The 25,677-nt window shown below is 44.6% G+C and overlaps 1 protein-coding gene across 1 annotated transcript in view; it reads left to right on the forward strand.

The window, feature by feature from the left end:
* The window catches only part of LOC311106625 (5'-nucleotidase domain-containing protein 1-like), a 64,738-nt gene that overhangs the window by 21,412 nt on the left and 17,649 nt on the right, over positions 1-25,677 (forward strand). The window contains exon 7 of the mRNA XM_084149011.1: positions 24,528-24,702. Coding sequence (XP_084005137.1) covers positions 24,528-24,702 — 175 coding nt within the window. The remainder of the gene's footprint in view (positions 1-24,527; positions 24,703-25,677) is intronic.

A 25,677-nucleotide genomic window follows, 5' to 3' on the forward strand; every position in this document is an offset into this window, starting at 1 on the left:
TTTTGCTTTGACATGCACTGTCAACTGTGGGACCTTATATAGACAGATGTGTGCCTTTCCAAATCATGTCCAATCAATTGAATTTACCACAGGTGGACTCCAATCAAGTTGTAGAAACATCTCAAGGATGATCAATGGAAACAGGATGCACCTGAGCTCAATTCCGAGTCTCATAGCACAGGGTCTGAATACTTATGTAAATAAGATATTTCTGTTTTTTATTTTTAAAAAATGTGCTAAAATGTCTAAAAACGTATTTTCATTTTGTCAGAATGGGGTATTGTGTGTAGATTGATGAGGGAAATGTTTATTTAATCAATTTTAGAATAAGGCTGTAACATAACACATTTTGGAAAAAGGGAAGGGGTCTGAATGCTTTCCGAATGCACTGTTTATTTGGTTGTTTTCGCTGCATAATATTTAGAAGTTGTCCCTTTTCAGGTTTAGAAAAAGTGACTTCTAAATGCTAACTCCCATTCGTATAAGCTGGTAGCATAGCTAGCATACAGAAATCGGTGGTGGTAGTCAGTCTTTTTTAACTGTAATGCAGTTGATTAGTGATAATTATCAAGCATTATACTCCAATATTTACCTCAACATAGTGTGAAATTCACATATAAAGAATAGCCTAAATGTATGCTAATTTTGCTAGTGGGGCAATAAGGGCTCTTTCCCCCATGGCCTTTTCCGCCACGCGTTTCCATGGCAATTTCATTGTTTTGGTCAAGGTCGATTGACCTCTTTACCACATCTATAGAATGTATTTTATGTCATGTCAGTTGAATCAACAAATCACAGCACATATTTTAGCATATATTTTACTTCCTGCTTTGCACCTATAGGTATACTCGCAATGGCCGCCAATCCACCCATTATGCCAAAATTGACTTGAATGGAGACACCCTATGTCTGTGGTCCTCTGTAGCTCAGCTGGTAGAGCACGGCGCTTGTAACGCCAAGGTAGTGGGTTCGATCCCCGGGACCACCCATACACAAAAATGTATGCACGCACGACTGTAAGTCGCTTTGGATAAAAGCGTCTGCTAAATGGCATATTATTATTATTATTATTATTATTATTATTATTATTATCATTCTATTTCTATGGCAGCACATACAGTCAGGAACAGAGGAGAGGAGAAAATGTGCAGTTTTTTTTGCTACGGTGACCACGATCATTTGGCTAGCCAATTACCGTCATCCAAAATTCAATGAACGTCAGAGCCCTACACATGAATCCCACTTACGGTGTCTCTACCACTACCTATAAATAACTAGCTGTCTCTTTTGGGGCTAGGGACATGCCCAGTGGCAGATCTGAAAGCATTGTTTATGGAGATTGTACCTTTAGACAGGGGGGATCGTTAATCTCTATAAGTGGCATAATCCTCTGTCATTAAAACACAACCTGGCTGGACTTGCTGCTTGCTGGGACTTTTCACTTTCTGTTTCAGTCCTTTTTCCTCCTTTTTACCCCCTCCATGACTCAGCAGTTTTGTGACCAGTGGCTTCCACCTGGGAGGAGCACTTAAAGGAAAATCCTACCCAAAAACTATCTTTTGGTATTTGTTTCATTAGTCCATTATTGATATAGTCCCAAAATGTTTTGCATGTCAGCAATCAAGGTTTAAATATATATCTTTCAAAATACAGAAATATAGCAAAGATGGTGCATTTTGCGTCATATGATGCTGTGTTTTTGCATCATATGATGCAAAATGCATCATACCGGCTGTATTTTATGAAAAATGTATGCACTCACTAACTGTAAGTCGCTCTGGATAGGAGCGTCTGCTAAATGACTAAAATGTAAATGTATTTCTGTATTTTAAAAGTTATAAATCTTGAAAAATTGATTGCTAACATGCAAAACATTTTAGGACTATATCCGAGGCCTAAAATTAACACCCGCCAATGGCCCAATGTGGGAAGATTTAGGTCTAATGGCCCAATGTGGGAAGATTTAGGTCTAATTTACTTGAAAGGAAAGTCTACTGAAGTGAAACTTTGTCCTTGTGTTTCTTGCCGATTTACATTTTTTTTTTCACAAGCTAGGTTGTTTTTCAATGTTTGAGTTTCAACTGTTAGGGAAGAGAAGACAACGTGGCTACTAGTCAGACTCAATCTCACAGGCACGAACATGACTCGAGTCGCAAAGGGGCAGGTGAATATTTTAGTTAAAAGACACGGGTCACAAAAAATGAAATTAAACAATATATCACATTACTTCTTACTAGTAATACATTTTTTGGGTTTTAGAAACATTACCAGCCGTTTTTTGTGTTTTGTTGGGGTAATTGTAGCTAAAAATAATAATATTTGATACTGAGTGGCTGGTAGATTTTTAGATCTACCTGCCACATTGGCGGGTGGACCAAAGGGTTAATTATAAACTATATCAACAATGGACAAACAATTTTTATAAAAGTTTTTGTGTGGAATTTCCTTTAAAAGACCACTTGTCAACTGAAAGATTATGCCCACAACTTACCCATGATGTTGCACAACGATTTAAGTCAATAAGTCATCGTTTTAGTCAAAGTATGATACAGTGCGTTCGGAAAGTATTCAGACCCCTTCCCTTTTTCCACATTTTATTATTCTAAAATTGATTAAATTATTTTTTTCCCTCATCATTCTACACACTATACCTCAAAATGACAAAGCGAAAACAGGTTTTTCTATGTTTTTGCAACTGTAAAAATAAGAAACAAACACCTTATTTACAAGTATTCAGACCCTTTGCTATGTGACTCGAAATTGAGCTCAGGTGCATCCTGTTTCCATTGATCATCCTTGAGATGTTTCTACAAATTGATTGGAGTCCACCTGTGGTATATTCAATTGATTGGACATGATTTGGAAAGGCACACACCTGTCTATATATGGTCCCACAGTTGACAGTGCTTGTCAGAGCAAAAACCAAGCCATGAGGTCGAAGGAATTGTCCGTAGAGCTCCGAGACAGCATTGTGTCGAGGCACAGATCTGGGGAAGGGTACCAAAAAATGTCTGCAGCATTGAAGGTCTTCAAGAACACAGTGGCTTCCATCTTTCTTAAATGGAAGACGTTTGGAACCACCAAGACTCTTCCTAGAGCTGGCTGCCCAGCCAAACTGAGCAATCAGGGGAGAAGGGCCTTGGTCAGGGAAGTGACCAAGAACCCGATGGTCACTCTGACAGAGCTCCAGAGTTCCTCTGTGGAGATGGGAGAACCTTCCAGAAGGACAACCATCTCTGCAGCACTCTACCAATCAGGCCTTTATGGTAGAGTGGCCAGACGGAAGCCACTCCTCAGTAAAAGGCACATGACAGCCCGCTTGGAGTTTGCCAAAAGGTACCTAAAGGACTCGGACCATGAGAAACAAGATTATCTGGTCTGATGAAACCAAGATTGAACTCTTTGGCCTGAATGCCAGCATCACATCTGGAGGAAACCTGGCACCATGTTTTTCAGCGGCAGGGACTGGGAGACTAGTTAGGATCGAGGGAAAGAAGAACGGAGCAAAATACAGAGAGATCCTTGATGAAAACCTGCTCCAGAGCGCTCAGGACCTCAGACTTGGGCGAAGTTTCACCTTCCAATAGGACAACGACCCTACGCACACAGCCAAGACAATGCAGGAGTGGCTTCGGGACAAGTCTCTGAATGTCCTTGAGTGGCCCAGCCAGATCCCTGACTTGAACCCGATCGAACATCTCTGGAGAGACCTGAAAATAGCTGTGCAGCGACGCTCCCCATCCAACCTGACAGAGCTTGAGAGGATCTGCAGAGAAGAATGGGAGAAACTCCCCAAACACAGGTGTGCCAAGCTTGTAGTGTCATACCCAAGAAGACTCGAGGCTGTAATCGCTGTCAAAGGTGCTTCAACAAAGTAATGAGTAATGGGTCTGAATACTTATGTAAATGTAATATTTCTGTTTTTTATTTGTAATACATTTGCAAAATTTTAAAAACCTGTTTTTGCTTTGTCATTATGGGGTATTGTGTGTAGATTGATGAGGGGGGGGAAACAATGTAATCAATTTTAGAATAAGGCTGTAACGTAACGAGGGGTCTGAATACTTTCTGAATGCGCTGTATATTTGGGCTTGATGTGGGAAATCTGAAGTGGGACATTTGTGTAAATCCATGTCAATGCCATGTGTTTCCTCATGAGATGACATGCAAATACTTTTCAGACTACTTTTCATTTCAGAGCTGGGTTTTATTTGAATGATGACACCCACCAGCGTGGCATTGTTTGTTAATTAGAAACAGCTGCAAAGTTCTTCCTCTTTGCAACTTAGCTGTGCCAAACAGCTGGGCGTCCACTTGGCCGACCTGAGCCATGGAGCAAATTTAAAATAGGGGGTGCAAACTTATGTTGGATAATAAGAACATTTTCATTGATATTTTAGCTAGTAAAATACAGTGGGGGAAAAAAGTATTTAGTCAGCCACCAATTGTGCAAGTTCTCCCACTTAAAAAGATGAGAGAGGCCTATAATTTTCATCATAGGTACACGTCAACTATGACAGACAAATTGAGGGAAAAAATTCCAGAAAATCACATTGTAGGATTTTTTATGAATTTATTTGCAAATTATGGTGGAAAATAAGTATTTGGTCACCTACAAACAAGCAAGATTTCTGGCTCTCACAGACCTGTAACTTCTTCTTTAAGAGGGTCCTCTGTCCTCCACTCGTTACCTGTATTAATGGCACCTGTTTGAACTTATCAGTATAAAAGACACCTATCCACAACCTCAAACAGTCACACTCCAAACTCCACTATGGCCAAGACCAAAGAGCTGTCAAAGGACACCAGAAACAAAATTGTAGACCTGCACCAGGCTGGGAAGACTAAATCTGCAATAGGTAAGCAGCTTGGTTTGAAGAAATCAACTGTGGGAGCAATTATTAGGAAATGGAAGACATACAAGACCACTGATAATCTCCCTCGATCTGAGGCTCCACGCAAGATCTCACCCCGTGGGGTCAAAATGATCACAAGAACGGTGAGCAAAAATCCCAGAACCACACGGGGGGACCTAGTGAATGACCTGCAGAGAGCTGGGACCAAAGTAACAAAGCCTACCATCAGTAACACACTACGCCGCCAGGGACTCAAATCCTGCAGTGCCAGACGTGTCCCCCTGCTTAAGCCAGTACATGTCCAGGCCCATCTGAAGTTTGCTAGAGTGCATTTGGATGATCCAGAAGAGGATTGGGAGAATGTCATATGGTCAGAAGAAACCAAAATATAACTTTTTGGTAAAAACTCAACTCTTCGTGTTTGGAGGACAAAGAATGCTGAGTTGCATCCAAAGAACACCATACCTACTGTGAAGCATGGGGGTGGAAACATCATGCTTTGGGGCTGTTTTTCTGCAAAGGGACCAGGATGACTGATCTGTGTAAAGGAAAGAATGAATGGGGCCATGTATCGTGAGATTTTGAGTGAAAATCTCCTTCCATCAGCAAGGGCATTGAAGATGAAATGTGGCTGGGTCTTTCAGCATGACATGGATCCCAAACACACCGCCCGGGCAACGAAGGAGTGGCTTCGTAAGAAGCATTTCAAGGTCCTGGTGTGGCCTAGCCAGTCTCCAGATCTCAACCCCATAGAAAATCTTTGGAGGGAGTTGAAAGTCTGTGTTTCCCAGCGACAGCCCCAAAACATCACTGCTCTAGAGGAGATCTGCATGGAGGAATGGGCCAAAATACCAGCAACAGTGTGTGAAAACCTTGTGAAGACTTACAGAAAACGTTTGACCTGTGTCATTGCCAACAAAGGGTATATAACAAAGTATTGAGAAACTTTTGTTATTGACCAAATACTTATTTTCCACCATAATTTGCAAATAAATTCATAAAAAATCCTACAATGTGATTTTCTGGATTATTTTTTCTCATTTTGTCTGTCATAGTTGACGTGTACCTATGATGAAAATTACAGGCCTCTCTCATCTTTTTAAGTGGGAGAACTTGCACAATTGGTGGCTGACTAAATATTTTTTTCCCCACTGTATGAATTTTTTTTTAATGGTATAATAGCGTGATATGATTGCATTTTGCAACCCCGCTCCCTCTGTTGCCCCAAGATGAATGGTTTTGACCACTAACATTTTGCTCTACTACACGCTTCACTGCTTTGAATGGTGCAGCTAGAAACCACAAGTGTCTGTGTTATAGTGAAAGGCACCCGTGAAAGAAAGTTCAAGGAACTTGTTTATCTATTTTGTTGTGCTTTTGTTACATTTGTATTGGTGTTTCAGGTCCAACGTGCTCGGGGTGTTGCTACATGTAATTTGTGGCGTGCATCATGAGCAAAGTCAATGTAGCCTATCATTTTACTTCCCCTGTGAGAACCATGAGCACGGGCTGACTTGGCTTTGCTGTACCGTAGCCGAAGCCTGCTAGCAGCCTACCTACCAAAGGTTGCGTGTCTATTACAATGTAGAAAAATGCATGTCTCTAAACCTTGCAATAGTTATCCATATTTCCGGAGCTTCATCTTTTATGGACATTTTTGGAAAATGCCAAAACACGATAACAAAAGATGGCAAAGTTAAAGATACTGGTTTCCATCTGTGGCAAAGTTTTCCCTAAATGCTTAGGACAAATTCAGCTCCAGAACCAGCCATAGCCTAGCCAGCTGGCTAATCTTTTGAATATGGTGTGGTAAAAAAATTAATAAAATGCAACAGCAGCTAACATTAGCTACTGTAGCTAGATAAGGTTAGCAAGGTTAGCATGCCAGCTAGATACACTTTCAGCTGTCAGTGCCCTATTTGTTGATGTTTCTCCACTCCATGTGGAAATCACCTTGACATTCCATCCCACCCCCAATTTGTGAATATGTATAAGTAGCCTGAGTCATTCTTCGGAGGTGGAACCTAAACAAGCATTTCCGCTCTAGAACAGGAATTACGTTGAAATAGGGGCGGCATTGCCCTCTTGTGAGGTCCTTTAGCGTAACAGACACGTGCATCTCATTGGCATTCGACTGTGGTGCCTGAAATGGACATCTTGTAATCGGAGTCTTCCCACTAGATAATATTAGAGGGCTAGTGTTAGGCATGGGTATTAGGGTTATCTTTTGCAATACTAGGCCATGCCATGATACTTGCAGCAAATAATGCAGGTTTTTCACCCTGATGTGTATGGGGAGTTTAAGATGAGATGAGGCTTCACTTCACTGAAGATCAGATCCTGAAATACAGCTCCACCCAACTCTTATTTTTCTAAGATGTCCATGCTAAATATAGTCTAGGTTTTATATAATGACAGATTGCAATGTCCACACATTTGCCTTTGGGGGAGAGTGACTATGCAACTGGCATCAGTTTCCCCAAGCTAACTGCACATTGGTGTCCCAAAACCACTGTCCATTCATCTGAATTGCCATCCATTTTTCTTTGTGTATGACTTTTCTGTCTCTTTTTTTTTTTTAAATACACTGAACAAAAGATATTTTACAGAGTTACAGTTCATATACAGTGAGGGAAAAAAGTATTTGATCCCCTGCTGATTTTGTACGTTTGCCCACTGACAAAGACAGGATCAGTCTATAATTTTAATGGTAGGTTTATTTGAACAGTGAGAGACAGAATAAATTAAAAAATCCAGAAAAACGCATGTCAAAAATGTTATAAATTGATTTGCATTTTAATGAGGGAAATAAGTATTTGACCCCTCTGCAAAACATGACTTAGTACTTGGTGGCAAAACCGTTGTTGGCAATCACAGAGGTCAGACGTTTCTTGTAGTTGGCCACCAGGTTTGCACACATCTCAGGAGGGATTTTGTCTCACTCCTCTTTGCAGATCTTCTCCAAGTCATTAAGGTTTCGAGCCTGACGTTTGACAACTCGAACCTTCAGCTCCCTCTTTCTATGGGATTAAGGTCTGGAGACTGGCTAGGCCACTCCAGGACCTTAATGTGCTTCTTCTTGAGCCACTCCTTTGTTGCCTTGGCCATGTGTTTTGGGTCATTGTCATGCTGGAATACCCATCCACGACCCATTTTCAATGCCCTGGCTGAGGGAAGGAGGTTCTCACCCAAGATTTGACGGTACATGGCCCCGTCCATCGTCCCTTTATATAATATAATATATAATATAATATGCCATTTAGCAGACGCTTTTATCCAAAGCGACTTACAGTCATGCGTGCATGCATTTTTACGTATGGGTGGTCCCGGGGATCGAACCCACTACCCTGCCGTTACAAGCGCCATGCTCTACCAATTGAGCTACAGAGGACCAAGGTACCATGCAGACCTTTGATGCGGTGAAGTTGTCCTGACGCCTTAGCTGAAAAACACCCCCAAAGCATAATGTTTCCACCTCCATGTTTGATGGAGGGGATGGTGTTCTTGGGGTCATAGGCAGCATTCCTCCTCCTCCAAACACGGCGAGTTGAGTTGATGCCAAAGAGCTGGATTTTGGTCTCATCTGACCACAACACTTTCACCCAGTTCTCCTCTGAATCATTCAGATGTTCATTGGCAAACTTCAGACGACCCTGTATATATGCTTTCTTGAGCAGGGGGACCTTACGGGCGCTGCAGGATTTCAGTCCTTCACGGCGTAGTGTGTTACCAATTGTTTTCTTGGTGACTATGGTCCCAGCTGCCTTGAGATCATTGACAAGATCCTCCCGTGTAGTTCTGGGCTGATTCCTCACCGTTCTCATGATCATTGCAACTCCACGAGGTGAGATCTTGCATGGAGCCCCAGGCCGAGGGAGATTGACAGTTATTTTGTGTTTCTTCCATTTGCGAATAATCGCACCAACTGTTGTCACCTTCTCACCAAGCTGCTTGGCGATGGTCTTGTAGCCCATTCCAGCCTTGTGTAGGTCTACAATCTTGTCCCTGACATCCTTGGAGAGCTGTTTGGTCTTGGCCATGGTGGAGAGTTTGGAATCTGATTGATTGATTGCTTCTGTGGACAGGTGTCTTTTATACAGGTAACAAGCTGAGATTAGGGGCACTCCATTAAGAGTGTGCTCCTAATCTCAGCTCGTTACCTGTATAAAAGACACCTGGGAGCCAGAAATCTTTCTGATTGAGAGGGGGTCAAATACTTATTTCCCTCATTAAAATGTAAATCAATTTATAACATTTTTGACATGCGTTTTTCTGGAATTTTTTGTTGTTATTCTGTCTCTCACTGTTCAAATAAACCTACCATTAAAATTATAGACTGATCATTTCTTTGTCAGTGGGCAAACGTACAAAATCAGCAGGGGATCAAATACTTTTTCCCCTCACTGTAAGGAAATCAGTCAATTGAAATAAATTCATTAGGCCCTAATCTATGGGAATACATTTATGCATATGTTAGTCACAGATACCTTAAAAAGTAGGGGAGTTGGTCAGAAAACCAGTCAGTATCTGGTGTGACCACCATTTGCCTCATGCAGCGCGTCACATCTCCTTCGCATAGAGTTGATCATGCTGTTGATTGTGGCCTGTGGAATGTTGTCCCACTCCTCTTCAATGGCTGTGCGAAGTTGCTGGATATTGGCGGGAACTGGAACACGCTGTCGTACACGTCGGTCCAGAGCATCCCAAACATGCTCAATGGGTGACATGTCTGGTGAGTATGCAGGCCATGGAAAAACTGTGACATTTTCAGCTTCCTGGAATTGTGTACAGATCCTCGCGACATGGGCCGAGTATTATCATGCTGAAACATGAGGTGATGGCGGTGATGAATGGCACGACAATGGGCCTCAGGATCTCTTCACGGTATCTCTGTGCATTCAAATAGCCATCGATAAAATGCAATTGTGTTCGTTGTCCATAGGTTATGCCTGCCCATACCATAGCCCCACAGCCACAATGGGGCACTCTGTTCTCAACATTGACATCAGCAAACCACTCGCCCACACAACACCATACATGCTGTCTGCCATCTGCCCGGTACAGTTGAAACCGGGATTCAGCAGTGAAGAGCATTTGCCCACTGAAGTCGGTTACGACGCCAAACTGCAGTCAGGTCAAGACCCTGGTGAGGATGACGAGCATGCAGATGAGCTTCCCTGAGACTGTTTCTGACAGTTTGTGCAGAAATTCTTCAGTTGTGCAAACCCACAGTTTCATCAGCTGTCTGGGTGGCTGGTCTCAGACAATCCCGCTGGTGAAGAAGCCGGATGTGGCGGTCCTGGGCTGGTGTGGCTACACGTGGTCTGCAGTTAGAATGGCGCCGGAGAAGATGGCTGCCGTTTTACAGCCCTCTAACCAATTGTACTATTATGTGTGTTTTTCCGCGTTATTTGTAATTTATTTTGTACATAATGTTTCTGCCATCGTCTCTTATAACCAAAAAGAGCTTCTGGATATCAGGACAGCGATTACTCACCTCGTATTGGACGAATAATTTTTCTTCAACGAGGCGGCCGCGAAGGATATCCTACAGACACCCGACAAGGCCCAAATCCCCGTCATTCGCATGAGGAAGAGACAGAGATATCGTGGACGTAGGTCGGGGTGCCTTGTAAGGATCCAACGGCGAGCGAGTAAACTGCCGCTCCCATCAATCCTATTAGCCAATCTTCAATCATTGGAAAATAAATTGGATGACCTAAGATTACGGTTATCCTACCAACGGGACATTAAAAACTGTAATATCTTATGTTTCACCGAGTTGTGGCTGAACGACGACATGGATAACATACAGCTAGCGGGCTATACGCTACATCGGCAGGATAGAACGGCTGACTCCGGTAAGACAAGGGGTGGCGGTCTGTGTATATTTGTAAACAACAGCTGGTGCACAAAATCAAATACTAAGGAAGTCTCGAGGTTTTGCTCGCCTGAGGTAGAGTATCTTATGATAAGCTTTAGACCACACTATTTACCAAGAGAGTTTTCATCTATATTTTTCATAGCTGTCTATTTACCACCACAAATCAATGCTGGCATTAAGATTGCACTGAATGAGCTGTATAAGGCCATAAGTCAACAGGAAAACGCTCATCCAGAGGCAGCTCTCCTAGTGGCCGGGGACTTTAATGCAGGGAAACTGTTAAATGTGCAACCAGAGGAAAAAAAACTCTAGACCACCTTTACTCCACACACAGAGACGCATACAAAGCTCTCCCTCGCCCTCCATTTGGCAAATCTGACCATAACTCTATCCTCCTGATTCCTGTTTATAAGCAAAAACTAAAGCAGGAAGCACCAGTGACTCGGTTAATAAAAAAGTGGTCAGATGACGCAGATGCTAAGCTACAGGACTGTTTTGCTAGCACAGACTGGAACATGTTCCGGGATTCTTCAGATAGCATTGAGGAGTACACCACATCAGTCACTGGCTTCATCAATAAGTGCATCGATGATGTCGTCCCCACAGTGACCATACGTACATACCCCAACCAGAAGCCATGGATTACAGGAAACATCCGCACTGAGCTAAAGGGTAGAGCTGCCGTTTTCAAGAAGCTTATAAGAAATCCCGCTATGCCCTCCGACGAACCATCAAATAGGCAAAGAGACAATAAAGGACTAAGATTGAATCGTACTACACTGGCTCTGACGCTCGTCGGATGTGGCAGGGCTTGAAAACTATTACAGACTACAAAGGGAAGCACAGCCGCGAGCTTCCCAGTGACACAAGCCTACCAGACGAGCTAAACCACTTCTCACTTCGAGGCAAGCAAAACTGAAGCATGCATGAGAGCACCAGCTGTTCCGGATGACTATGTGATCACGCTTTCCATAGCTGATGTGAGTAAGACTTTTAAGCAGGTCAACATTCACAAGGCCGCAGGGCCAGATGGATTACCAGGACGTGTACTCCGAGCATGTGCTGACAAACTGGCAAGTGTCTTCACTGACATTTTCAACATGTCCCTGACTGAGTCTGCAATACCAACATGTTTCAAGCAGACCACCATAGTCCCTGTGCCCAAGGATACTAAGATAACCTGCCTAAATGACTACCGACCCGTAGCACTGACGTCTGTAGCCATGAAGTGCTTTGAAAGGCTGGTCATGGCTCACATCAACACCATTATCCCAGAAACCCTAGACCCACTCCAATTTGCATACCGCCCCAACAGATCCACAGATGATGCAATCTCTATTGCTCTCCACACTGCCCTTTCCCACCTGGACAAGAGGAACACCTACGTGAGAATGCTATTCATTGACTACAGCTCAGCATTCAACACCATAGTGCCCTCAAAGCTCATCACTAAGCTAAGGATCCTGGGACTAAACACCTCCCTCTGCAACTGGATCCTGGACTTCCTGACGGGCCGCCCCCAGGTGGTAAGGGTAGGTAACAACACATCTGCCACACTGATCCTCAACACGGGGGCCCCTCAGGAGTGCGTGCTCAGTCTCCTCCTGTACTCCCTGTTCACCCATGACTGCATGGCCAGGCACGACTCCAACACCATCATTAAAGGTTTGCCGACGACACAACAGTGGTAGGCCTGATCACCGACAACGATGAGACAGCCTATAGGGAGGAGGTCAGAGACCTGGCCGTGTGGTGCCAGGATAACAACCTCTCCCTCAATGTGACCAAGACAAAGGAGATGATTGTGGACTACAGGATAAAAAAGAGGACTGAGCACGCCCCCATTCTCATCGACGGGGCTGTAGTGGAACAGGTTGAGAGCTTCAAGTTCCTTGGTGTCCACATCACCAACAAACTATCATGGTCCAAACACACCAAGACAGTCGTGAAGAGGGAACGACAAAGTCTATTCCCCCTCAGGAGACTGAAAAGATTCGGCATGGGTCCTCAGATCCTCAAAAAATTCTACAGCTGCACCATCGAGAGCATCCTGACTGGTTGCATCACCGCCTGGTATGGCAACTGCTTGGCCTCCGACCGCAAGGCACTACAGAGGGTAGTGCGTACGGCCCAGTACATCACTGGGGCCAAGCTTCCTGCCATCCAGGACCTCTATACCAGGCGGTGTCAGAGGAAGGCCCTCAAAATTGTCAAAGACTCCAGCCACCCTAGTCATAGACTGTTCTCTCTGCTACCGCACGGCAAGCGGTACCGGAGTGCCAAGTCTAGGTCCAAAAGACTTCTCAACAGCTTCTACCCCCAAGCCATAAGACTCCTGAACAGCTAATCATGGCTACCTGGACTATTTGCACTGCCCCCCCCCACCCCATCTTTTTACGCTGCTGCTACTCTGTTAATTATTTATGCATAGTCACTTTAACTCTACCCACGTGTACATATTACTTCAACTACCTCAACTAGCCGGTGCCCCCGCACATTGACTCTGCACCGGTACCCCCCTGTATATATAGCCTCCCTGCTGTTATTTTATTTTACTTCTGCTCTTTTTTTCTAAACACTTTTTTGTTGTTGTTTTATTTTACTTTTTTATTAAAAATAAATGCACTGTTGGTTAAGGGCTGTAAGTAAGCATTTCACTGTAATGTCTGCTCCTGTTGTATTCGGCGCATGTGGCCAATAAAATTTGATTTGATTTGAGTTATGAGGCCAGTTGGACGTACTGCCAAATTCTCTAAAATGACGTTGGAGGTGGCTTATGGTAGAGAAATGAATATTCAATTATCTGGCAACAGCTCTGGTGGACATTCCTGAAGTCTGCATGCCAATTGCACGCTCCCTCAAAACTTTAGACATCTGTGGCATTGTGTTGTGTGACAAAATTGCACATTTGAGTGGCCTTTTATTGTCCCCAGTGCAAGGTGCACCTGTGTAATGATCATGCTGTTTAATCATCTTCTTGATATGCCACACCTGTCAGGTGGATGGATTATCTTGGCAAAGGATAAATGCTCACTAACAGGGATATTTATTTTAGCTCATGAAACATGGGACCAACACTTTACATGTTGCGTTTTATATATATTTTTCAGTATATACATTGGGGAGAACAAGTATTTGATACACTGCCGATTTTGCAGGTTTTTCTACTTACAAAGCATGTAGAGGTCTGTTATTTTTATCATAGGTACACTTCAACTGTGAGAGACGGAATCTAAAACAAAAATCCAGAAAATCACATTGTATGATTTTTAAGTAATTAATTTGCATTTTATTGTATGACATAAGTATTTGATCACCTACCAACCAGTAAGAATTCCGTCTCTCACAGACCTGTTAGTTTTTCTTGAAGAAGCCCTCCTGTTCTCCACTCATTACCTGTATTAACTGCACCTGTTTGAACTCGTTACCTGTATAAAAGACACCTGTCCACACACTCAATCAAACAGACTCCAACCTCTACACAATGGCCAAGACCAGAGAGCTGTGTAAGGACATCAGGGATAAAATTGTAGACCTGCACAAGGCTGGGATGGGCTACAGGACAATAGGCAAGCAGCTTGGTGAGAAGGCAACAACTGTTGGCGCAATTATTAGAAAATGGAAGAAGTTCAAGATGACGGTCAATCACCCTCGGTCTGGGGCTCCATGCAAGATCTCACCTCGTGGGGCATCAATGATCATGAGGAAGGTGAGGGATCAGCCCAGAACTACACGGCAGGACCTGGTCAATGACCTGAAGAGAGCTGGGACCACAGTCTCAAAGAAAACCATTAGTAACACACTACGCCGTCATGGATTAAAATCCTGCAGTGCACACAAGGTCCCCCTGCTCAAGCCAGCGCATGTCCAGGCCCGTCTGAAGTTTGCCAAGACCATCTGGATGATCCAGAGGAGGAATGGGTGAAGGTCATGTGGTCTGATGAGACAAAAATATAGCTTTTTGGTCTAAACTCCACTCGCCGTGTTTGGAGGAAGAAGAAGGATGAGTACAACCCCAAGAACACCATCCCAACCGTGAAGCATGGAGGTGGAAACATCATTCTTTGGGGATGCTTTTCTGCAAAGGGGACAGGACGACTGCACCGTATTGAGGGGAGGATGGATGGGGCCATGTATCGCGAGATCTTGGCCAACAACCTCCTTCCCTCAGTAAGAGCATTGAAGATGGGTCGTGGCTGGGTCTTCCAGCATGACAACGACCCGAAACACACAGCCAGGGCAACTAAGGAGTGGCTCCGTAAGAAGCATCTCAAGGTCCTGGAGTGGCCTAGCCAGTCTCCAGACCTGAACCCAATAGAACATCTTTGGAGGGAGCTGAAAGTCTGTATTGCCCAGCGACAGCCCCGAAACCTGAAGGATCTGGAGAAGGTCTGTATGGAGGAGTGGGCCAAAATCCCTGCTGCAGTGTGTGCAAACCTGGTCAAGACCCACAGGAAACGTATGATCTCTGTAATTGCAAACAAAGGTTTCTGTACCAAATATTAAGTTCTGCTTTTCTGATGTATCAAATACTTATGTCATGCAATAAAATGCAAATTAATTAGTTAAAAATCATACAATGTGATTTTCTGGATTTTTGTTTTAGATTCCATCGCTCACATTTGAAGTGTACCTATGATACAAATTAGAGACCTCTACATGCTTTGTAAGTAGGAAAACCTGCAAAATCGGCAGTGTATCAAATACTTGTTCTCCCCCACTGTATCAATATATCATCACGAGAGACTTGGTGAGCTGGGGTCCTTTTGAAAGGTGCTTTTCATCCCTAGCGACACAGTTCACTGGGGATTTTATCTCTGTGGCAGGACTGGCCTTCATAATGTCTGTGGTATCAGGTGCCAGGGTGGCTTAATCACATGCAAATCACCGCTTAGTATCATCTTTTTAAACTCAGACACTAAAGGATACTGGCAACTGATGACAGACGGCACCCAATCCTGAAGACACGGATATATGTTGAACCGTCTTACAAAATGTTTGTGTCCATTCGCTACAGTAGACTCAGTAGGAAAAACTCATCAAATAAGAGTCTGACTTAGGCTTTCTTGAACCATGCCATTATTGTTACCATGGGTCACAAATTAAGATTCTCCTTGTCTTTTCGCTGGCCTCAAAGAGATAGAGAAATGCGTCATAGGGGACACGATGCAGCAATTTGTGGTCAGTCTTCTAAAAATGGCCAATGCTCTGCCGCTGGTGGCAGTTGCAGCAAAAAATATCCCCATTTTAGCCTAGATTATAGCTTTCCTCTAAATTATTTATACATGGTCATATAGTTGTCATCTATTAACTTCAATTAGGACTACATAAATGCACAGAGTGTATCTTCGTTTTGATAACCTATATCTTCCTTGTTGATTCTGTAGATGATAAGGAAAATGCTTGTGTGAATCGAGCTCTTTCCCCTTCACTTGTGGTGCAGCTGTTTGTGAGTTGCTGAGCATTGCCCTAATTTGCACTGTAACTGTTGATTTGTTCATTCTGTCGTCAGTCTTTGATGTGTGTGAGAGAGAGAGCTGGTCTGTTGGACGCGGTACTGGCCTCGCAGATGCTGGGCAGGGCTCCAGTCAGCCCCCCCCCTCTTATTGTTACTGTGCACAGCCCCAGGCTTCAGAAGGATGGGAGGGAGCGTTCCCCACATATTCACTTTTAAAGCCACGTAAACACACACACAGATAGATAGATCAAAGGGTCCTCTTCTCAATGCGCCACCATACCACTATGCCCCTAAAGTACTTATTGGGCTGACTGTTTGAAGATCCATATCTGAGCTGTAAACGTGTTATGCATTGAATACAGTAGGAACAATGCATAGCCTACATAGCCTGAGTGTTTGACCTCTGTCCCAAATGGCAACCTATGCCCTATATATTGCACTACTTTTGACTAGAGACATATGGGCCCTGGTCAAAAGTAGTGCCTTACTTAGGAAATAGGGTCTTATTTGGGACGTAACCTGGGTGTCTAACTGTAGCAGGGTGACATTCCAGAGGGAGAGTAGGGTCCTGCGTCCTGCAGGGTCCCCCCAGCAGATGTTGTCAGGTAGGCCAGGCAGCCACTTTGTACGCTGGCCAGGCCGGCCTGTTCTGTTTACTTGGAGATGAAATGGAGTGTGAGAAAAACACTGGAGGAAACGACAGGGCTGGAGATCACAGCCAGATGTTTGTGAAATGATCCGAACACCTTTTTTTCATAATTTCATAAAACTACTGGAATTTAACAGGGAGGAAATAACATTAATCCGTTTGGCCCAGTGTTGATATCATTTGTGTAATCTTTCATAGGACATATTTTAATGCGACACTGAGGAGTTGGTTGTGAGAGTGATTTGTGCTGTTCTGTGTCTGTTTGTTTTGTCATCCAATGCTGCCCTCTGCTGTTAGAATGTTAGATTTAGCTTTACAAAACGTTTAACATTATAAATAAAGCTTCCACTAAAAATCAAATCAAATTGTATTTGTCACATGCGCCGAATACAACAGGTGTAGACCTTACAGTGAAATGCTTACTTACAAGCCCTTAACCAACAATGCAGTTTTAAGAAAAATAAGTGTTAAGTAAAAAACAAATAATTAAAGAGCAGCAGTAAAATAACAGTAGCGAGGCTATATACAGGGGGTACCGGTACAGAGTCCATGTGCGGGGGCACAGGTTAGTCGAGGTAATTGATGTAATATGTACATGTAGGTAGAGGTAAAGTGACTATGCATAGATAATAAACAGAGAGTAGCAGCAGCGTAAAAGAGGGGGTGGGTGGGGGAAGGGGGACAATGGAAATAGTCCGGGTAGACATTTGATTAGCTGTTCAGGAATCTTATGGCTTGGGGGTAGAAGCTGTTAAGAAGCCTTTTGGACCTAGACTTGGCGCTCCGGTACCGCTTGCCGTGCGGTAGCAGAGAGAACAGTCTATGACTAGGGTGGCTGAAGTCTTTTACAATTTTTAGGGCCTTCCTCTGACACCGCCTGGTATAGAGATCCTGGATGGCAGGAAGCTTGGCCCCAGTGATGTACTGGGCCGTACCCACTGTAGTGCCTTAAGGTCGGAGGCCGAGCACTTGCCATACCATGCAGTGATGTAGAACTTTTTGAGGATCTGAGGACCCATGCCAAATGTTTTCAGACTCCTGAGGGGGAATAGGCTTTGTCGTGCCCTCTTCACGACTGTCTTGGTGTGTTTGGACCATGATAGTTTGTTGGTGATGTGGACACGCTCAACCTGCTCCACTACAGTGCCGTCATGCCGTCATGAATGGGGGCGTACTCGGTCCTCCTTTTCTTGTAGTCCACAATAATCTCCTTTGTCTTGATCACGTTGAGGGAGAGGTTGTTATCCTGGCACCACATGGCCAGGTCTCGGACCTCCTCCCTAAAGGCTCTCATCGTTGTCGGTGATCAGGACTACCACTGTTGTGTCGTCGGCAAACTTGATGATGGTGTTGGAGTCGTGCCTGGCCATGCAGTCATGGGTGAACAGGGAGTACAGGCGGGGACTGAGCACACACCCCTGAGGGGCCCCCGTGTTGAGGATCAGCGCGGCAGAGGTGTTGTTACCTACCCTTACCACCTGGGGGTGGTCCGTCAGGAAGTCCAGGATCCAGTTGAAGAGGGAGGTGTTTAGTCCAAGGGTCCTTAACTTAGTGATGAGCTTTGAGGGCACTATGGTGTTGAACGCTGAGCTGTAGTCAATGAATAGCATTCTCACGTAGGTGTTCCTCTTGTCCAGATGGGAAAGGGCGGTGTGGAGTGCAATAGAGATTGCGTCATCTGTGGATCTGTTGGGGCGGTATGCAAATTGGAGTGGGTCTAGGGTTTCTGGGATAATGGTATTGATGTAAGTGCATCAACACCATGTTGGTATTACAGACTCAGTCAGGGACATGTTGAAAATGTCAGTGAAGACACTTGCCAGTTGGTCAGCATATGCTCGGAGTACACGTCCTGGTAATTCGTCTGGCCCTGCGGCCTTGTGAATGTTGACCTGCTTAAAAGTCTTACTCACATCGGCTACGGAGAGCGTGATCACATAGTCATCCGGAACAGCTGGTGCTCTCATGCATGCTTCAGTGTTGCTTGCCTCGAAGCGAGCATAGAAGTGATTTAGCTCGTCTGGTAGGCTTGTGTCACTGGACAGTTCGCGGCTGTGCTTCCCTTTGTAGTCTGTAATAGTTTTCAAGCCCTGCCACATTCGACGAGCGTCAGAGCCGGTGTAGTACGATTCAATCTTAGTCCTGTATTGACTCTTTGCTTCTTTGATGGTTCGTCGGAGGGCATAGCGGGATTTCTTATAAGCTTCCGGGTTAGAGTCCCGCTCCTTGAAAGTGGGAGCTTTACCCTTTAGCTCAGTGCGGATGTTGCCTGTAATCCATGGCTTCTGGCCGGGGTATGTATGTACGGTCACTGTGGGGACGACGTCATCGATGCACTTATTGATGAAGCCAGTGACTGATGTGGTGTACTCCTCAATGCTATCTGAAGAATCCCGGAACATATTCCAGTCTGTGTTAGCAAAACAGTCCTGTAGCTTAGCATCTGCGTCATCTGACCGCTTTTTTATTGACTGAGTCACTGGTGCTTCCTGCTTTAGTTTTAGCTTATAAGCAGGAATCAGGAGGATAGAGTTATGGTCAGATTTTCCAAATGGAGGGCGAGGGAGAGCTTTGTATGCGTATCTGTGTGTGGAGTAAAGGTGGTCTGGTAGAAATTAGGTAGAACGGATGTATGTTTCCCTGCATTAAAGTCCCCAGCCACTAGGAGAGCTGCCTCTGGATGAGCGTTTTCCTGTTTGCTTATGGCCTTATACAGCTCATTGAGTGCAATCTTAGTGCCAAAATCGGTTTGTGGTGGTAGATAGACAGCTACAAAAAATATAGATGAAAACTCTCTTGGTAAATAGTGTGGTCTACAGTTTATCATGAGATACTCTACCTCAGGTGAGCAAAACCTTGAGACTTCCTTCATATTAGATTTTGTGCACCAGCTGTTGTTTACAAATATACACAGACCGCCACCCCTTGTCTTACCGGAGTCAGACGTTCTATCATGCCGGTGAAGCGTATAGCCCGCTAGCTGTCGTCGTTCAGCCACGACTCGGTGAAACATAAGATATGACAGTTTTTAATGTCCCGTTGGTAGGATAACCTTAGTCTTAAGTCATCCAATTTGTTTTCAAAAGATTGAACATTGGCTAATAGGATTGATGGAAGAGGTAGTTTACATTTTCATACTGGCCCCCCGTGGGAATCGAACCCACAACCCTGGCGTTGCAAGCGCCATGCTCTACCAACTGAGCTACACGAGGCCCCCTTTGTCATGCGAATTACGGGGATTTGGGCCTTGTCGGGAGTCTGTAGAATATCCTTCGTGTCTGACTCGTTGAAGAAAAATCTTCGTCCAATACGAGGTGAGTAATCGCTGTCCTGATATCCAGAAGCTATTTTTGGTCATAAGAGACGGTGGCAGAAACATTATGTATAGAATAAATTACAAATAACGCGAAAAAACACACATAATAGTACAATTGGTTAGAGGACTGTAAAATGGCAGCCATCTTCTCCGGCGCCATCTCATTTTGCAAGGCACTGTAGGGTTTCTGGGATAATGGTGTTGATGTGAGCCATGACCAGCCTTTCAAAGCACTTCATGGCTACAGACGTGAGTGTTACGGGTCTGTAGTCATTTAGGCAGGTTACCTTAGTGTTCTTGGGCACAGGGTGGTCTGCTTGAAACATGTTGGTATTATACAAATCTGTTGTATATTTGTTTTCCTTTTTATTTGATTTGTGATACTTTGGCTTTACTAAAGATATGCTTTTCTGTGCAATGCATGCTTTGTCATATCTGAAACATTCAGAGTGTCTGATCTCGGGTATCAATCTCCACCTATATCGGAGGACTTGTACATTAGTAGGGTTAGTCTTGTTCTTGGTTAATGCAATGTTGCTTTTGTACCACATGATGGCAGCATGCTCAAATCTTTCACAGCCTGGAAGTCCTGTTTGTTTTGTGGAAAGGAGGGTCATTTTCAGTGCAGAGTGGAGCTTGACAAAATGTTTATTTTCTTTACGGCATGTGGGAGCTGTAACAGGGAAACCAACACTGGTGACCGATAGCACTGTGATACAGTATTGGTGATCCCACTAGGATTGAATACATGTAGGCCTGCCCTTTAGCGTTTCACCCGTATATGCATGTTGCATATGGAAACACAACTCCAACATAGTACGTGGATGTGAGACTGTTTTTTTTTTGGCATTTCACCTCCTACACATTGACATTGCATATGGCTAGGTACAGATCTAGGATCAGCTTCCCCTCCCCTCATCCTAACCTTAACCATAGCGGGGAAAATGCAAAACTGACCCAAGATCAGCGTTCAGGGGCAACTTCACCCTACTCCCATGCTATGCGTGATGCTCCTCTCATCTCCTCTCCTCTCTGTGCCAGGATAAACTCCTGGCCTGCCCTAGCCTGATGAATACACGCCACTCATCTGCACCCAGGATGTTTCCCTATGCCTTCTTTTCTCCTGCTCGTGAAAAAAAGCAGCACCACTTCTCACATATTGGGCGCGTTCTTCCGCTCCACGGCAAATTCAACTCTATGTCCTGTTTTAATAAGCTTGCGAATGTGTCAATGTTCATTTTCAATTTGGCCTTTGTCTCCTGTGAATACGAGTGTCTATCAAATGCATTCCTGTTAGGGTACTTCTATGCAATATGTTCCATGGTTTCCTCTTCTCAGGAAAAAGTAGTAGAAAAGCATGTGTTGCCGTGCTGTATTAAATAACTTTTTCATATTATAACGTATTCATTGCTTTTGTTGCAAGTGGGATGTTTTGACTGAGATCAGAGCAGTGTACCATATTTAGCTCTGGCCTAATATCTTGGAAGCAGCAGGGGGTCTTTGAAGAGCAAGTTGCCCGTACCGCTGTCTCTCAGTGGGGGTGGGACGTGACCCACACATTCCCCTAACCTCCTGCTGCTTCCTGTGACATGGCTCAGGGAGTGGGCGTCCCAGACAGTCCTAGTACCTTTTACGAATCAGTTTCCCCTGTCCCCTGTCCATTCTGTGTTTCATTCTACATGAGCTAGTCCTTTCCTTCATTCCAATCAGACCAGTCAGTGTCAGTGTCTCAGGACAGTGTCTCATTATCCTGGGAAGACTTATTCTAAAGTGGACTGAATTGTTTTTTTCCCTCATCAATCTACACACAATACCCCATAATGACAAAGCATTATGCAAATTTACATAAGTATTCAGACCCTTTAGTCAGTACTTTGTTGAAGCACCTTTGACAGCGATTACTGCCTTGAGTCTTCTTGGTATGAAGCTACAAGCTTGGCACACCTGTATTTGGGGAGTTTCCCGCATTCTTCTCTGCAGATCCTCTCCAGCTCTGTCAGGTTGAATGGGGAGCGTCGCTACACAGCTATTTTCAGGTCTCTCCAGAGATGTTCGATCAGGTTCAAGTCCGGGGTGGCTGGGCCACTCAAGGACATTCAGAGACTTGTCCCGAAGCCACTTCTGCATTGTCTTGGCTGTGTGCTTAGGGTCGTTGTCATGTTGGAAGGTGATCCTTCACCCCAGTCTGAGGTCCTGAGCGCTCTAGAGCAGGTTTTCATCAAGGGTCTTTCTGTACTTTGCTCTGTTCATCTTTCCCTCGAACCTGACTAGTCTCCCAGTCCCTGCCGCTGAAAAACATCCCCACAGCATGATGCTGCCACCACCATGCCTCTCCGTTGGAATGGTGCCAGGTTTCCTCCAGATATGACGCTTGGCATTCAGGCCAAAGAGTTCAATCTTGGTTTCATCAGACCAGAGAATCTTGTTTCTCATGGTCTGAGAGTCCTTTTAGGTACCTTTTGACAAACTCCAAGCGGGCTGTCATGTGCCTTTTACCTAGGAGTGGCTTCCGTCTGGCCACTACGATAATGGCCTGATTGGTGGCGTGCTGCAGAGATGGTTGTCCTTCTGGAAGGTTCTCCCATCTCCACAGAGGAACTCTGGAGCTCTGTCAGAGTGACCATCGGGTTCTTGATCACCTCCCTGACCAAGGCCCTTCTCCCCCGATTGCTCAGTTTGGCTGGGAAGCCATCTCCAGTCTTGGTGGTACCAAACTTCTTCCATTTAAGAATGATGGAGGCCACTGTGTTCTTGGGGCACTTCAATGCTGCATAAATTGTTTGGTACCCTTCCCCAGATCTGTGCCTCGACACAATCCTGTCTCGGAGCTCTAAGGACAATTCCTTCGACCTCATGGCTTGGTTTTTGCTCTGACATGCACTGTCAGCTGTGGGACCTTATATAGACAGCTATGTGCCTTTCCAAATCATGTCCAATCAATTGAATTTACCACAGTTGGACTCCAATCAAGTTGAAGAAACATCTCAAGAATTATGAATGGAAACAGGATGCACCTGAGCTCAATTTCGAGTCTCATAGCAAAGGGTCTGAATACTTATGTAAATAAGGTATTGTTACGTTCCCCAGTTTCTATGTTGTGGTTTGTGTATTTTCATGTAGGTATTTCAGGAAATGGATTCCTGAAATTCCCCAACAAGCAGCTGATTGATTTGAAAAACATTGATGATTGGAGAGCTGACACCGCGCCCTCGTCAGGACGCAGCTGTCTCCAATTTACCAACTCCTCCTGAAGCTATATAAGCCCCAGTTGCTCAGAAAAGGAGGAAAAAGGGGAACCAGAATTGCTGAGAGTTACAGCATGTTGGTTGTATGCTAAGAGTTTGGTATGTACTGTGTTGTTGTTGCTCTGAGAACCAATTGTAATGTTTTGTGTTAGTTTGTGGCTCAGAGTTTCTTTAATGTCCTGAGTTAGTTTTTTTCTCAGGTTTTGTTGTGAACCAGTTTGTGCTATTTTTGTTTCATTTGTTCCCAAGGGGGGAAGGGGAAGGCACCTATGGAGTGCTTAGGCAAGAGGCCCGCGGGCATACATTACCCGTAGAAGTTAACTGTCTATGCACACTAGGAAAGACCTGGGCGGACCATCACTTGTATTTTGGTTAGTGCACCAGGTGGTGCTAGTTAAGTAAGTAGTGGGTAGGCAGGTAAGGTATGAGAGGGGGCTTTGATATTTACTTTCTTTGCTTTGGTTCCGTCCAGCCCCTTTTCCCCAAACTTACCATGCGAAGGAATAAATACCCTGTTAACGGTATTCTCTGCCTTTTGTCATCCTTACTCACACCTACAGTCCCATACCTCTTTCACACCACGGAGAGTTGAGTTGTAGCAGGGTGTTGCGTTCCCTCTTCCGAGAGGCGTGCGTAACAGGTATTATTGTTTTTCATTTTTTGCAAAAAAATCAAAAAATCTGTTTTCACTTTTTCATTATGGGGTATTGTGTGTAGATTGATGAGGGGGAAAAAATATTTTATCAATTGTAGAATAAGGCTGTAACGTAACAAAATGTGGAAAAAGTCAAAATAAAATTAATGAAAAACCCTTGACCAGTAGTGTATGTCAATCATTATTTGAATATGTTGGTAACCCGTTGTATAAACGTGATAATGCCCTCGAAGCCAGTGTTTGGAGGATATATTGGCACGGTTTGCCGGCCCAAGACCCGTGCCATATATCCTCCAAACACCGGCTTCTATGGCATTATTGCTTAAATAATGCCCGCTCTAGAGTGCCCTTCAATCCAATCAGAAAGGAGTATTAAACAATGCCATGGTATAAGTGAAGTGAAGTCATTGTATGTGCATCTGCAGTATGGTTAGGTAAGGGTTTTTTGTTTGCCTGTCCCTCAGAGGATGCAGGATGGTACTTCCCCAGTGTAAAGAGGGACCCTGGCCGTTACCTGCAGCCCTGCTCAGAGTCCGTCAAGACCTGGCTGAGGAGCATGAAGAGTGCTGGGAAGGTCCTCCTGCTGATCACCAGCTCCCACAGCGACTATTGCAGGCTCATCTGTGACCACATCCTGGGGTGAGTTAGTAGAGGGAATCGGTCTGGAGACCAGACCAGAGACCACACACTGCACTGACTGTACCCAGCCAGGTCCCAGGGCCGAGGCCAAGACACAGCCTGCCTGCCTTTACCACCACATACCAACACTGTTTCCCAAATGGCACACTAGTCCCTATATAGTGCACTACTTTTTGATCAGGGCTTATAGGGCTTTGGTCAAAAGTAGTGTACTATTTTGGGACAGGGTGCCATTTGGTATACACCCCATAAAACACACCTCACTGGGGCCAGGCACTAGCCAAACTGGTTGAGCCTCAGTATGCGAGATGGGAGAGGAAACCAGTCGGGGCTAAAGTCCAGACTTATTTAATGGTTTTATGATGAGCCCCGACTGGTTTCAGCCCTACTGGCTCTTCTCCCCCAACCCACATTACGTACAGCTCCCACATGTCACTATCCCTCATTCCTTCAGTCACCCCCGGTTTTACATGGCTGTCTTGGGTTACAATCACCATCTCACACCCTGGCCAGCTAGCCTGCTGACCAGCACACCTTCTTACCACTGTGCACTGTCAGTTCTCATTCCCACCCAGCCCAGCAGAAATACAACAGCATATTAAACTAGTGAGCCTTCCTATAACTGAGCCTGACCATATGCAGTGGTGATGTTTGTCCTAGCTGGCTCTCCATAGACTCATTATTACTAGCCAGCTGTGGGCTGACCTAGACCAGAGGACTGGACTGTCAGGATCACTGGTGCCTCTCTCTCTCTGCAGTGTACACTATGTGGTCTAGGGTTATTATTCTAGCTTAAACCCTCTTACACACTCGGTCAGGAGGCAAGAGGACGACTCGCGGAAAGCAGACTGGTGCTGTGGCTGAATAGAATGCCTTAGTGAAGTGTCTCTGCCCATTATCTAAACAGACAGCTAACAGACACACTCCCACGTCACCAGTATTACTTCACAGTGGAGAACTTGATCATGAGTATTA

This window comes from Coregonus lavaretus (assembly GCF_964263955.1).
Source record: "Coregonus lavaretus genome assembly, chromosome: 31".
NCBI lineage: Eukaryota > Metazoa > Chordata > Actinopteri > Salmoniformes > Salmonidae > Coregonus > Coregonus lavaretus.